The 15,484-nt window shown below is 45.8% G+C and overlaps 1 protein-coding gene across 1 annotated transcript in view; it reads right to left on the reverse strand.

Moving 5' to 3' along the window:
* Positions 1-6,433: 6,433 nt before the first annotated feature.
* The window catches only part of PDSS2 (decaprenyl diphosphate synthase subunit 2), a 308,361-nt gene continuing 299,310 nt past the window's right edge, over positions 6,434-15,484 (reverse strand). Inside the window, exon 8 of the mRNA XM_033234756.1 lies at positions 6,434-8,651. Coding sequence (XP_033090647.1) covers positions 8,493-8,651 — 159 coding nt within the window. The 3' untranslated portion in view covers positions 6,434-8,492. The remainder of the gene's footprint in view (positions 8,652-15,484) is intronic.

Below are 15,484 nucleotides of genomic sequence, written 5' to 3' on the forward strand. Positions count from 1 at the left end.
CATTCTTAGCAAACTATCACAAGAAGAGAAAACCAAACACCGCATGTTCTCACTCATAGGTGGGAACTGAACAATGAGATCACTTGGACTCAGGAAGGGGAACATCACACACCGGGGCCTATCATGGGGAGGGGGGAGGGGGGAGGGATTGCATTGGGAGTTATACCTGATATAAATGATGAATTGATGGGTGCTGACGAGTTGATGGGTGCAGTACACCAACATGGCACAAGTATACATATGTAACAAACCTGCACATTATGCACATGTGCCCTATAACTTAAAGTATAAAAAATAAAATAAAATAAAATAAAATAAAAATTAGCTGGGCATGGTGGCACATGCCTGTAATCCCAGCTACTCGGGTGGCTGAGGCAGGGGAATCTCCTGAACCCAGGAGACAGAGGTTGCAGTGAGCTGAGATCGCACCATTGCACTCCAACCTGGGCGACAGGGTGAGACTCCATTTCAAAAAAAAAAGTATATATATGTGCGTGTATATATAGTGTATATATATACACATATGTATGTGTGTGTGTATATATATACACTTTGGCTGCAATTTTGTTGACTAAACACAAGTTCCCCTTAGGGCAGAAAGGAAGGATAAAAGTGGAAAACAATAGAAATGTATTTATCCCCACTAAACTGTACACTTAAAAATGGTAAACCTGGCGTGGTGGCACATTTCTCTAACTCCAGCTCCTTGGGAGGCTGAGGCAGAAGAATTGCTTGAACCCAGGAGGTGGAGGTTGCAGTGAGCCAAGATCACACTACTGCACTCCAGCCTGGGCAACAAGAGTGAAACTCTGTCTCAGAAAAAAAAAAAAAAAAAGGTAAATTTATATGTACATTTTACCAAAATTAAAAAAAGATATCACAAGAAAACTCAAAAAACAAAAACCACAAGCTCCCAAGCCTGCTCATTCATTTTATTTATTTATTTTTTTGAGACAGAGTCTCACTTTGTCGCCCAGGCTGGAGTGCAGTGGTGTGATCTCAGCTCACTGCAACCTCCACCCCTGGGTTCAAGCGATTCTCCTGCCTCAGCCTCCCGAGTAGCTGGGACTACAGGGACACGCCACCACGCCTGGTAATTTTTGTATTTTTAGTAGAGACGGGGTTTCACCACGTTGGCCTGGTGGATCTCAAACTCCTGACCTCAGGTGATGCGCCCGCCTTGGTCTCCCAAAGTGCTGAGATTATAGGTGTGAGCCATCACACCTGACCTAAAACCTGCTTATTTAAAAACACCTTTGGTATAGTCATTTGTCAAGTTTTGAAAGGAGATCATTGAGGATTATTCAGGTTACCTTCTGGTTACTGGAGTTCGATGTGAGCAGAAAAAAGTCCTACACCTTTTTGGAACATTTTGCATTAATGTATACGTCTTTTAGCCCAAGTTTGTAGGTGTCACCCACATCTTGGGCCACAGAATAATATTGTCATAGATAAGATAAAGTTACAGACACTGGAGAATGAAACCCTGGACCAGGCAAACAATGTCACTGATCATTTATTTTTAGGTGTGACTGGATAGCCACATTATATAAGCAAGAGAACCCAAGATAATTTGGTGTTATCAAGTAAAATATACAAGGTTGGCTGGGCATGATGGCTTTGGGAGGCTGAGGCAGGCGGATCACGAGGTCAGAAGATTGAGACCATCCTGGCTAACACAGTGAAACCCCATCTCTACTAAAAAATACAAAAAAATTAGCCAGGCGTGGTGGTGGGTGCCTGTAGTCTCAGCTACCCGGGAGGCTGAGGCTGGAAAATAGTGTGAACCTGGGAGCAGGAGCTTGCAGTGAGCCGAGACTGTGCCACTGCACTCCAGCCTGGGCAACAGAGCAAGACTCTGTCTCAAAAAACAAACAAACAAACAAACAAACAACAAAAAAACCCCAAAAAACAAAAAACAAAAAAATTTACAAGGTTAATGCGTTTAATGATAGTCATAATCTGTATCTTCCTTCAAAGTAATGATGAATGGTAAACAGCTCACTATCTAATGAATAATTGATATTGTTCTTTTTTTTTGTTCTTTTTGAGATGGAGTCTTGCTCTTTCGCCCAGGCTGGAGTGCAGTTGCACAATCTCGGCTCACTGTAAGCTCTGCCTCCCAGGTTCACACCATCGTCCTGCCTCACTCAGCCTCCCAAGTAGCTGGGACTACAGGTGCCTGCCACCACGCCTGGCTAATTTTTTTTTTTTGTATTTTTAGTAGAGACGGGGTTTCACCACGTTGGCCTGGTGGATCTCAAACTCCTGACCTCAGGTGATGCGCCCGCCTTGGTCTCCCAAAGTGCTGAGATTATAGGTGTGAGCCATCACACCTGACCTAAAACCTGCTTATTTAAAAACACCTTTGGTATAGTCATTTGTCAAGTTTTGAAAGGAGATCATTGAGGATTATTCAGGTTACCTTCTGGTTACTGGAGTTCGATGTGAGCAGAAAAAAGTCCTACACCTTTTTGGAACATTTTGCATTAATGTATACGTCTTTTAGCCCAAGTTTGTAGGTGTCACCCACATCTTGGGCCACAGAATAATATTGTCATAGATAAGATAAAGTTACAGACACTGGAGAATGAAACCCTGGACCAGGCAAACAATGTCACTGATCATTTATTTTTAGGTGTGACTGGATAGCCACATTATATAAGCAAGAGAACCCAAGATAATTTGGTGTTATCAAGTAAAATATACAAGGTTGGCTGGGCATGATGGCTTTGGGAGGCTGAGGCAGGCGGATCACGAGGTCAGAAGATTGAGACCATCCTGGCTAACACAGTGAAACCCCATCTCTACTAAAAAATACAAAAAAATTAGCCAGGCGTGGTGGTGGGTGCCTGTAGTCTCAGCTACCCGGGAGGCTGAGGCTGGAAAATAGTGTGAACCTGGGAGCAGGAGCTTGCAGTGAGCCGAGACTGTGCCACTGCACTCCAGCCTGGGCAACAGAGCAAGACTCTGTCTCAAAAAACAAACAAACAAACAAACAAACAACAAAAAAACCCCAAAAAACAAAAAACAAAAAAATTTACAAGGTTAATGCGTTTAATGATAGTCATAATCTGTATCTTCCTTCAAAGTAATGATGAATGGTAAACAGCTCACTATCTAATGAATAATTGATATTGTTCTTTTTTTTTGTTCTTTTTGAGATGGAGTCTTGCTCTTTCGCCCAGGCTGGAGTGCAGTTGCACAATCTCGGCTCACTGTAAGCTCTGCCTCCCAGGTTCACACCATCGTCCTGCCTCACTCAGCCTCCCAAGTAGCTGGGACTACAGGTGCCTGCCACCACGCCTGGCTAATTTTTTTTTTTTTGTATTTTTAGTAGAGACGGGGTTTCACCGTGTTAGCCAGGATGGTCTCGATCTCCTGACCTTGTGATCCACCCAACTCGGCCTCCCAAAGTGCTGGGATTACGGGCATGAACACTGCACCCGGCTGTTCTTTTTTTTTTGAGAGGAGTCTCGCTCTGTAGCTCAGGCTGGAGTGCAGTGGCACGATCTCTACTCACTGCAACCTCTGCCTCCTGGGTTCCAGCAAGTCTCCTGCCTCAGCCTCCTGAGTAGCCTGCCATGCCACCGTGCCTGGCTAATTTTTTATATTTTTAGTAGAGAAGGGGTTTCACCATATTGGCCCGGCTGGTCTTGAACTCCTGACCTCGTGATCCACCTGCCTCGGCCTCCCAAAGTGCTAGGATTACAGGTGTGAGCCACCACGTCTGGCTTGATATTGTTCTTATGTCAGAGAACAATTTTTCTTAGTTGGAGAATTTAAAAGAAGAGGACTTAGTGGGCCAGGAAACTGCTTTGTCAAACTGTTTCTGGGGAGCCAGAATTGAAACGTTTAGAAAAGTATGGCTCTAGGGGTGGGAATAAGAAAGAGTAGTCAGAGAAGAGAAGAAGACTCTGAACTGGCCGGGCATGGTGGCTCACACCTGTAATGCCAGCACTCTGGGAGGAGTTTGAGACCAGCCTGGCCAATGTGGTGAACTCCATCTCTACTAAAAATGCAAAAAGTTAGCTGGGCGTGGTGGCAGGTGCCTGTAATCCCAGCTACTTGGGAGGCAGAGGTAGGAGAATTGCTTGAACCCAGGAGATGGAGGTTGCAGTAAGCCGAGATTGTGCCACTGCACTGCAGCTTGGGTGACAAAGCAAGACTCTGTCTCAGAAAGAAAAAAAAAAGAAGACTCTGAACTGAGGTGGTCACAGGCACCCAGGGACAGGCTGCAACATGAAATGCTACACAGCAAGCGCAGGGCAGAGTGCAGGGTCACCGCTAGAGCTGCTCACAAATTCCAGTGAGGACACCAGCAGTGAATTTTGTTTTTTGGTTTTTGAGATGGAGTTTTGCTCTTGTTGCCTAGACTATAGCGCAATAGCCTGATCTCAGCTCACTGCAACCTCCACCCCCCAGGTTCCAGCCATTCTCCTGCCTCAGCCTCCCAGGTAGCTGAGATTACAGGTATGAGCCACCATGCCTGGCTAATTTTGTATTTTTAGTAGAGATGAGGTTTCTTCATGTTGGTCAGGTTGGTCTCGAACTCCTGACCTCAGGTGATCCGCCCGCCTCAGCTTCCTAAAGTGCTGGGGTTACAGGTGTGAGCCACCACACCTGGCAGCTGTGAACTTTTGAGAAGGCTTATCAGTAGAGCAGTGCAGCAAGAGGCCTGATGCATTTGTTCAGCAAGTATTCTTTGCGTACCTAAAATGTGGTGCTGTTCTAGATAATGGGGACCTGCTAGTGAATGACCGATTGTAGGAGGTAAGGAGTTAGTAGACTGTAAGAAGGTTTGCTGGTGAAGCTGGGGGAAAAAATGGAGGTGGAAGGATAAACAGGGTGAAGTAAGAAGTTTTATTTTAGGTACAAGGAAAACTGAACACATTCGCAGCCAGCAGAAGAGACACTGAAGATTCAAGAATAGAGACATGAAGGAGACAGGAGGCAACAGACTTGAAATCTTTGGGGGAAAGAAAAAAAAAAAAGAAAGAAGAAGGAAAGAAAGAGGCACTACTTGGAAACCCTCAGGTGGGAGGTGTGGTGGAAGGACAAACCAGTCAATCAGAGGTAATTTTCTCTGCCAGCTTCTGCATCTGTAAATGGGGGATAATACCTACTTCCTAAAGTGTTTGTGAGGGTTAAAACAAGTGAGTAGATTTAAGGCCTCTAGCAGAGTGCCTGGGACATGAAAGCCTGCACTAATGTAGCCTTTAGTACACTTTTTTTTTTTTTTGAAAGGGAGTTGTGCTCTTGTTGCCCAGGTTGGAGAGCAATGGCACAATCTTGCCTCACCACAACCTCTGCCTCCCGGGTTCAAGAGATTCTCCTGCCTCAGCCTCCAGAGTAGCTGGGATTACAGGCGTGCACCACCATGCCCAGCTAATTTTGTATTTTTAGTAGAGATGAGGTTTCTCCATGTTGGTCAGGCTGGCCTCAAACTCCTGACCTCATGTGATCTGCCCGCCTCCACCTCCCAAAGTGCTGGGATCGCAGGTGTGAGCCATGGCGCCTGGCCAAGTATACTTAACAAAGAAGAAATGAACAGGAGGAGAGTGCAGGTGAGTTCATGGGCCTGGAGTGAGTAGTGAGTGAGGTTTGCAGGAGCCAACTGGCAATGTCGGGGGTACTGGGCAGAGGAAAGCAGGACAATGGCTAATGAATGAATTCTTCCCTCTAGCAGGAAACTGGGGATGGGGAAAGCTGGAGAGGGGGCCAAGGAGACATTCTGGAGCCATTAATTCTCCTTATTGCCTCCATTAGCCACACCCAGGCATTAGCAGGCTGAGAGGTGTGATTGAGGAATGTCTCAGTGCCCCAAATTTCTCCTTAGGGATTGTCTGAAACTATAAGAACTTCATATGTGCTAAGAAATAAATATCCCTGAAGAAGGGGCAGGGAGAAAGGCTATCGGTCTTGTATTTTGGAGTGAACTAGCCAACTTGTTAGGTTCTGTAAAAGCCTGCCAGGATGCTGAGGAAGTGAGAATTCTGCTAAGTGGGGCCTGAGGAAGGAGGCCAGCCACCCCTGTAGGGGAGGCAGAGCTCTGTCACTCAACAGGCAGCAGGGGGTTACTGCTCCCAGGGATCCAGGAGCCAGGGAGTCAGGATGGCAAGGTACAGGAGATGCGATAAAGGACACGAGAGCAGCTGGGAAGATGACACGGAGGTAGGAAAGGTCCCGAAGAAAGCAGCAAGGCAGGTGTTGAGACAGAAAAGTCCAGGGTTACATGTCATACCAAGGAGAGCTGTAATCCTTTAGGTCATGCAGAGGCAGCTTGGCAGGAAGCTTGCCATTAAGCTCTCGGCATTCCTTCAAGGCCTCTCTTTGGGTTTCACCTTCCCTCCTCCCTGAACCTCACATAGCATCTTTGCTATTTAGACAGTCAAGAATAGTAAACTTCCAGAAAATGAAACAAACCTGGAAAGACTTTCATAATTATCTTGTTTAATCTCTTTTTTTTTTCCCCACAGTTGGCTTTCAGGTCAACTTTTGAATCTCATTTTACAGATGAGAAAATTGAGGCTCAGAGGGAAGTGACTTGTGCAAGGTCATACAGCAACCCAGATGCTAACGCAGAATGAGAGGCACCCTAGGATCCTGCCTGGTGCCCTGCAGTGCCCGACCATCTGCTTAGCAAAATGTACCGTTTGCTGGAGTTCCTGCACATCCAACCAGCACACCGAATGCAAAGCATTACTCTTCTTTGTGGAAGTTAATGATTAAAACCTAGTCTGATCTAAAGCATCTTATCCATGGTTACTAATTAAGCCAGTTTCAGTGAAAGAAGGCATTTCAAACAGAAGAGTGTTCTCTTAAGCTAAATCTATAGGCCTTAAATTATAGTGGCATAAACTGTACAATTACAATATTTCAAGTACACTTAAAATATTTTATAATACATTAACCTCTGTAGCTTTACATTTTCTCTTCATTGCATGCCACATGTTGGGCCCTGATAAAATGATTTTGTAACTTTTGGGGGAGGGCTTTAACTAAAATAACTTCATTTAGTGTTTGAGTGAACTAGGTAATAAAATCTGTTTGCTGTGTTCGCTGTCTCCAGATAGGGCTGTAATTACACCACATGAGGAAGAAAGGTAGCTGAGTTTCAATCTAGATCATTTATGTAAACTCAGCCTTCTTGTCAACGGTGTTCTCAAATTGCATGAGTGCAAACCTCAAAAATCATCTCCTATGAACCACACAGAGACAGTGTCTGATTGCAGGCCTGTCAGATTGCTTATATTCTCTCTGTAATTGGATGTCTGTGGTTCAAGACCAAAATTTGACATTCTGAGGTTAAAAGAACACTCTCACCAATGAATTCTCTAGTACAAAAATTCTGTTTCTGAAAACTCGTAAAAATTAAAGTATTCCTTAAACCAAAGTATTACAAATGAATACATTTCACTTGAAAAAAGCTCCTTTTTCCTTAAAAAAAAAAAAAAAAAAATTTGGTTCTTTGAAATATGTTTGAAAAAAAAAAATGATTTTCAAGAAAGAAAAACAGACTATTCCTAATATAACTAATTTAACATTTGATAACATTTTAATCTCCTACTTCAAATATTTGGCAACTTTTCAGCAATTTCTCCAAAAAGACATTATAAAAACCATAAAGCACAAAGTATATTCATACTACATTATAAATCCAGAGACATGGGGCCAGGCGCAGTGGCTCACACCTGTAATCTCAGCACTTTGGGAGGCCAAGGCAGGTGGATCACCTGAGGTCAGCAGTTCGAGACCGGCCTGGCCAACACAGTGAAACCCCATCTCTACTAAAAATACAAAATTAGCCAGGCGTGGTGGCAGGCGCCTGTGATTCCAGCTACTCGGGAGGCTGAGACAGGTGAATCGCTTGAACCCAGAAAGCGGAGGCTGCAGTGAGCCAAAACTGCGCCATTGCACTCCAGCCTGGGCAACAAGAGCAAAACTCCATCTAAAAAAAAAAAAAAAAAAAAATCCACAGACATAATTGCAAGACAACAAATAACACATATTTTTCTTAATCCATTGAACTACTCTCCATTATGACAAATTGGTCACTACTTTTTGATTTGACAGTCCGCCCTGGTTGGTATTGAGAGCGTTTCTCTTGACACCTGCAGCTTCCAGCTTGCTTTGTCCTCTCTAGAAGGAAAACCACAGGCCACCGCCCTGGCGCCATCCCCGGCTCGGTCCAATCAATAAGGACTTATTTCCTGTCCATTTGCTGAGGTCACAGGAGCGAATCTCATTAATTATTTCTGTGACTGCAGCCTCAAGTGTGCTTCTGGCGTGACAAGTGAAAACTGCTTGACCTTTTTTTCTTCTAATTTTGTTTGTAGCAGTTCCAAAAAGCAAGCAGAACTCATTTAGCAATGTGATAAAAGGAAGGAAAAATGCATATGTTTTAAAAGTCATTAATGCTTCATGAAAGCTCTCCCATCACCTCATTCCCTAGGATTTTCAGCTAACAATAGTGTCTTTTTAATTTGATGTCATGAAAATCTGGTCACAGCAAACACAATGTTTTCTAAAGCAGATCTGGCCTCCGAGGGAGGAAAGCTCTCCAGGGCCTCCAGTGCCTTGTTTCCATGGTAACGACACAGGTCAATAGCTGAAGTCACACCTTTGCCAGCTTTGATTCTTTCTCGCAACTGTTAAGAAACAAATGCACGATGAAGTCAGTTTTAAAGGTACACTGTAAGCACCGCAATTAAATTGGGGAGGGGGGATGGAAAACAAAGAAAGGGAGAAATAGTATAGATGGAGTATTTGTTACGTTATTTTCTGGAAAGAGGACATAATTTCCCAATGATCTTCAGGCACTCATTCCCTAAGGCTGCTTGGTGCCTGTGCTCCAGAGCAGCACAATAGGTTCCAATCAGCCTAATTACACCTCCTCCTGACTCCCATCCCTTAATATCTTGAAATGTGCCATGCTGGGGGATGGCAGTAAGAAGGCGGAGGGCATTTACATCTCTGGCATTTTGAATTCAGCAGGCTGATATTCTTCCCTTTTATCTTTTTTTTAAAGAGATGGAGTCTCGCTCTGTCGGCCCAGGATGGAGTGCAGTGGTGTGATCTTGGCTCACTGCAACCTCCACCTCCCGGGTTCAAGCAATTCTCCTGCCTTAGCTTCCTAAGTAGCTGGGACTACAGGCATGCACCACCACACCCAGATAATTTTGTATCTTTAGTAGAGACAGGGTTTTGCCATGTTGGCCAGGCTGGTCTCGAACTCCTGACCTCAAGTGATCCGCCTGCCTAGGCTGCTCAGAGTGCTGGGATTACAGGCGTGAGCCACTGCACCTGGCCAGCAGCCTGCTATTCTTACGTGAGGAAGGCTTCACTACTATCTTAGTTAATAACTTTTTTTAACACTATATGTTGACACACTAGTCCATATGAAAATTCAAGAAAGACACATAGTATTAGATCTGAATGCTATTTTTTTTTTTTTTTTTTTTTTTGAGGTGGAGTCGCACTCTGTTGCCAGGCTGGAGTGCAGTGGCATGATCTCGGCTCTCAGCAACCTTCGTCTCCTGGGTTCAAGCGACTATCCTGCCTCAGCCTCCTAAGTAGCTGGGACTACAGGTACGTGCCACCACGCCCAGCTAATTTTTATATTTTTGTATTTTTGCTAGAAAAGGGGTTTCGCCATGTTGGCCAGGCTGGTCTAGATCTCTTGACCTCGTGATCCCCCTGCCTCCGCCTCCCAAAGGGCTGGGATTACAGGCATGAGCCACCGTGCCTGGTCTTTTTGTTTTGTTTTGTTTGTTTTTTTTTGAGACAAAGTTTCACTCTGTTGCCCAGGCTGGAGTGCAGTGGCATGATCTTGTCTCACTGCAACCTCCACCTCCCGGATTCAAGCAATTCTCCTGCCTCAGCCACCTGAGTAGCTGGGATTACAGGCGCCTGCCACCACACTTGGCTAATTTTTGTATTTTTGTAGAGACGAGGTTTTGCTGTGTTGGCCAAGCTGGTCTCTGTCTCCAGACCTCAGGCAATTCGCCTGCCTCAGCCTTCCAAAATGCTAGGATTACAGGCATGAGCCACTGCGCCTGTCCTGAATGCTACATTTTTAAAACTCAAAGCTTTTGTTTAGCTGGGAAGAATGAACTAAAACTCCCTTTGCAAAGAATAATGTCGGCTGGGCACAGTGGCTCATGCCTGTAATTCCAACACTTGGGAGGTTGAGACAGGAGGACTGCTTGAGCCCAGGAGTTCTAGACCAGCTTGGGCTACATAGTGAGACCCCGTCTCTATAAAAAATAAAAATATTAGCCAAGCATGGTGGTGCACAACTGGAGTCCCAGTTATGTAGAGGGCTATGGTGGAAGGATCACTTGAGCCCAGGAGGTAAAGGCTGCAATGAGCCATCACTACACCACTGCACCACTCTAGCCTGAGCACTGGAGAAAGACCTTGTCTCAAAAAATAAATAAATAAATAAAAAGGCTGGGTGCAGTGGCTCACACCTATAATCCCAGCACTTTGGGAGGCTGAGACGGGCAGATCACCTGAGGTCAGGAGTTTGAGACCAGCCTGGCCAACATGGTGAAACCCCATCTCTACCAAAAATATAAAATTAGCCAGGTGTGGTGGCGGGCGCCTGTAATCCCAGCTACTCGGGAGGCTGTGGCAGAAGAATCATTTGAACTTGGGAGGCGGAGGTTGTGGTGAGCCAAGATTGTGCCATTGCACTCCAGTCTACGCAATAAGAGTGAAACTCCATCTCAAAAAAGAAAAAAAAGAATGAATTGCTGACAAATGAAGATGACTTTCAGTTCTCTTTGATGATGAAAAAGGACCAATACAACGATTACACTTTAAGCTGAAAAAGACACACAGAATTAATTATTTGGTCGGCTCACTTTCCACTGCTCCGTTGCCATCTTCTCTTTCTTAGCAAATGCCTCAAATGTCTGGCTAATTCTTTTTACTTTTTGAGACAGAGTCTCACTCTATCACCCAGGCTGGAGTGCAGTGGCGCAATCTCGGCTCACTGCAAGCTCTGCCTCCTGGGTTCACGCCATTCTCCTGCCTCAGCCTCCCAAGTAGCTGCGACTACAGGCACCTGCCACCACGCCCGGCTAATTTTTTGTATTTTTAGTAGAGATGGGGTTTCACCGTGTTAGCCAGGATGGTCTCGATCTCCTCACCTTGTGATCCGCCTGCCTCGGCCTCCCAAAGTGCTGGGATTACAGGCATGAGCCACTGTGCCCAGCCATGTCTGGCTAATTATCTAAGTCAGAAACCCAGAAGTCTTCATTCCCCACATCTGGTTAGGCACAGGGGCAGTCCCAGGGTTGCTTATTCACAACTGAACTTTCTGGCTCCCAGAGATTGGGTGTAGCCAGGTGACAAGTTCTGGTCTATGAGTTGTGAATGGGGATGCCACTTTGGGGCTGCAGCATTTAACTGTCCTGTGAGTCCCTATAGAGCTTTCCCTCTTGCATAGCTACCAGCCCACACTGGAGATGCTCCTTGGCCTGGATCCCTGAGTGACTGTAATGAGCACCACAGTGCCTTGCCCATCTGCGGCAGCGGAGATTGTGAGATTATCTGTAGCCATTTTGACTGATACAGTCAATGAATCCTAGTCTTTCCATCTCTTCAGAGTTCTCAAGTTTATCCTCTACTCCTCATTCCCATTGCCAATACATTAGTTCAGGCCATCATCATCTCTCGCCTCAGTTAATTTTTGCAATCACTTTCTAAAGAGTCTTCCCACCACCCGTTCTGCACTCCTGGACTCTATCTACTATGCTGCCAAGGAGAGCTTAATAAAATGCAAAGACCATCTTGCTTAAACCCTTCCAATAGCCTTAAGAGAAAAGTCTAAGCTCTTTCACGAGGCATTTAAGTCCCTTGCCAAGCTAGCTCTTGCTTGGCCTCACTTTTTCTACCCTTTCTCTCCTTTATTTATTTATGTATTTTTTAAGACAGGGTCTTGCTCTGTCACCTAGGCTGGAATGCAGTGGTGTGATCTCAGCTCACTGCAACTTCCAGTTCCCCAGCTCAAGTGATCTTTCCACCCTAGCATCCCGGGTAGCTGAGATGACAGGCACACACCACCATGCTTGTTTAATTTAAAAAACTTTTTGTAGAGATGAAGTCTCACTATATTGCCCAAGCTAATCTCCAATTCCTGGGCTCAAGAGATCCTCCGGCCTCAGCCTCCCAAACCTTCTCCCCTTTAATTATAGGTGGGGAACCAACTGCAGTTCTCAGAGGTAACCTGGTCTACCATCTCCCCCTGGGGCTGTCCTCCCCTACCCCAACAAGCTCTTCAAATTCCACCTGGGTAGAATGCACTCAGCTAGGATGATGGCCCTAAGGAGCTAGTTGCCCCTCTTCTTCTGGGCACCTGGAGTACCCCCTGTGCACCATGACCAACATGGTTTCACCATGTTGGTCAGGCTGGTCTCGAACTCCTGACCTCAGGTGATCTGGCTGCCTCAGCCTCCCAAAGTGTTGGGATTACAGGCGTGAGCCACTGCACTCGACTTCGTGTTGTATTTTAATTCTCCATTCACTTATCTATGACAACATGAGACTTCAAGCTCCTTACTGTATAATGCATGAAACATGAATGAATAAAATAAATAAGCTGATTTATTCTTCTAATTATACAGTCAAGAGAATAGAGGTCCAGAGAAACTCAGTGACTCAAGATCATAGATGGAGGCAGGCAGAGTAGAGATCAGAGGCCAGGTATTCTTTTTTTTTTCTTTCCCGAGACGGAGTCTTACTCTGTTGCCCAGGCTGGAGAGCAGTGGCGTGATCTTGGCTCACTGCAACCTCCACCTCCCGCATTCAAGCAATTCTCTGCCTCAGCTTCCCGAGTAGCTGGGATTATAGGCACCTGCCACCATGCCTGGATAATTTTTTTATTTTTAGTGGAGATGGGGTTTCACCATCTTGGCCAGGCTGGTCTTGAACTCCTGACTTCAGGAGATCTGCCCACCTCAGCCTCCCAAAGTGCTGGGGTTATAGGTGTAAGCCACTGCGCCCGGCCAGGGGCCAGGTTTTCTAATGCCTTGTCCAGTGGCACTTAATACTAAACTCCATCAGATTCCCAGCACTCCACAAATACTTCCACACTGCATATAGCCTTTGGGAACTGTTCTAGCCTAGGTTTCCTTGGTCTCTTGCCAATCACTGAATGCATGAAGGCACTAAAATGGTGCTGGGTATCAGAGGCAGCCGGATTCAAACTCCCATCCTAGCTTTATAATCTTACGGAAACCATTTAACTGTTTTCTTCTCTTTCTTTTTTTTTTTTTGAGATGGAGATTCACTCTTGTCGCCTGGACTGGAGTGCAATGGTGCCATCTCGACTCACTGCAACCTCCACCTCCTGGGTTCAAGCAATTCTCCTGTCTCAGCCTCCCAAGTAGCGGGATTGTAGGTGCCCGCCGCCACACTCAGCCAATTTTTATATTTTTAGTAGAGACTGGGTTTCACCACATTGGTCAGGCTGGTCTTGAACTCCTGACCTCAGGTGATCTGCCCACCTCAGCCTCCCAAAGTGCTGGGATTACAGGCATGAGCCACTGTGCCCGGCCTTAACTGTTTTCAGTTCTAAGTGGGGATAATACAAGTCCCTTGTCGGACTGTTGCGGGGACTACATAACACTGCACAGAGTGCCTGACAGTGCCTAAGTCACAATAGATGTTCAGATGACTTAGTTTCCCTTCATCAAGCCATTAGCCATTACCAAGAAAGTCATCCTACCCACCAAGACCAAGTTTATTTTGGCTTGATATACAATAACCTCAAAGCTAGCTGGACTTGGATCAGAGGAGTCTTAAGGGAAGGAAGGAAGGAAAGAAGGAAGGAAGGAGGCAGGCAGGCAGGCAGGCAGGCGGGAGGGACAAGGAAGGGAGGGAGGGAGGGAGGGAGGGAGGGAGGAAGGAAGGAAGAAAGGAAAGAAGGGAGGGAGGGAGGAAGAGAGGGAGAAAAAGAAAGCAACCTGCCCTATTTTCTTTCCTTCTTTTTTTTTTTTTTGAGATGGAATCTTGCTCTGTTGCCCAGGCTGGAGTGCAGTGGCACGATCTCGGCTCACTGCAAGCTCCTCCTCCCGGGTTCAAGCCATTCTCCTGCCTCAGCCTCCCAAGTAGCTGGGACTACAGGCATGTGTCACCACACCCGGCTAATTTTTTGTATTGTTTTAGTAGAGGCAGGGTTTCACCTTGTTAGCCAGGATGGTTCTCGATCTCCTGACCTTGCGATCCACCCGCCTCGGCCTCCCAAAGTGCTGGGATTACAAGCGTGAGCCACCGCACTGGGCCAAGCTCCCCTGTTTTCATTATCTCTTGTCCAAATCTATATTAGGCAGGCCAACATTCTCCTCCTATTCTAGACTTCTAGGTTGGCACCTTTAGGTATGTAAATGTCTGCATGACTAGATTAGATGTTTAATTTATGAGTATTAACTGAGTATTTATTCTTTGTAAAGAGTAGAATAAGCCTTCTTTGCTTTGTGGATCAAGAGTTAATCAAGGGATTGCTGGGTGCAGTGGCTCACTCCTGTAACCCCAGCACTTTGGGAGGCCTAGGAGGGTGGATCACTTGAGGTCAGGAGTTCGAGACCAGCCTGGCCAATATGTAAAACTCCATCTCTACTAAAAATACAAAAATTAGCTGGGTGTGGGGCTGTGCACCTGTAGTCGCAGCTACTTGAGAGGCTGAGGCAGGAGAATTGCTTGAACCCAGGAAGCGGAATTTACAGTGAGCCCAAGTCGCGCCATTGCAATCCAGCCTGAGCGCTGCAGTGAGACTCCGTCTCAAAAAACAAAACAAAACAAAAACAAACAAACAAACAAAAAAAATCCCCACAAAAAAACAAGAGTTAATTAAGGGTAAACTGTGAAAAGCAGCAAAACCAGGGCACAAATATAGGACTATAGCTATTGAGAGAAATGAGAGATCAACTTTAACTGAAGGAGATTCCAGAAGGCCTTCCTCTGTCACCCAGACTGGAGTGCAGTGGCAGATAATGGCTCACTGTAGCCTCTACCTCCTGTGCACAAGCAATCCTCCCATCTCAGCCCCTAAGTACCTGGGACTACAGGGACCTGCCACCACACCCAGCTAATTTAAATTTATTTTTTTTTTTTGTAGAGACACGGTCTCACTATATTGCCCAGACTGGTTTTAAACCCCTGGCCTCAAGTGATCCTCCTGCCCCTTGCCTCCCAAAGTGCTGGGATTACAGGCATGTGTCACCTTGGCCAGTCGACGTCTTGTAAATGCTGATAAATAGATACGGGCTTGGGAGTAGCAAGGAAATTGTAGGGAAAGAAAACTGCTTGAGCAAAGGCACGAAGGGGGCCAAAGTGTGCCGAGTGTCCAGGGAATGAAAACAGGTCAGTATGAAACAGCTTGCTGGAGTGTCAAGGAACTCAGGAAGGCTCTGAAAACCAGTCTAAGATTTTTTTTTTTTTTCCTGAGACTGAGCCTTGCTCTGTCACTCAGGCT

The sequence above is a fragment of the Trachypithecus francoisi genome, unplaced genomic scaffold, assembly GCF_009764315.1.
Source record: "Trachypithecus francoisi isolate TF-2019V2 unplaced genomic scaffold, Tfra_2.0 Lachesis_group15, whole genome shotgun sequence".
NCBI classification, from domain to species: domain Eukaryota; kingdom Metazoa; phylum Chordata; class Mammalia; order Primates; family Cercopithecidae; genus Trachypithecus; species Trachypithecus francoisi.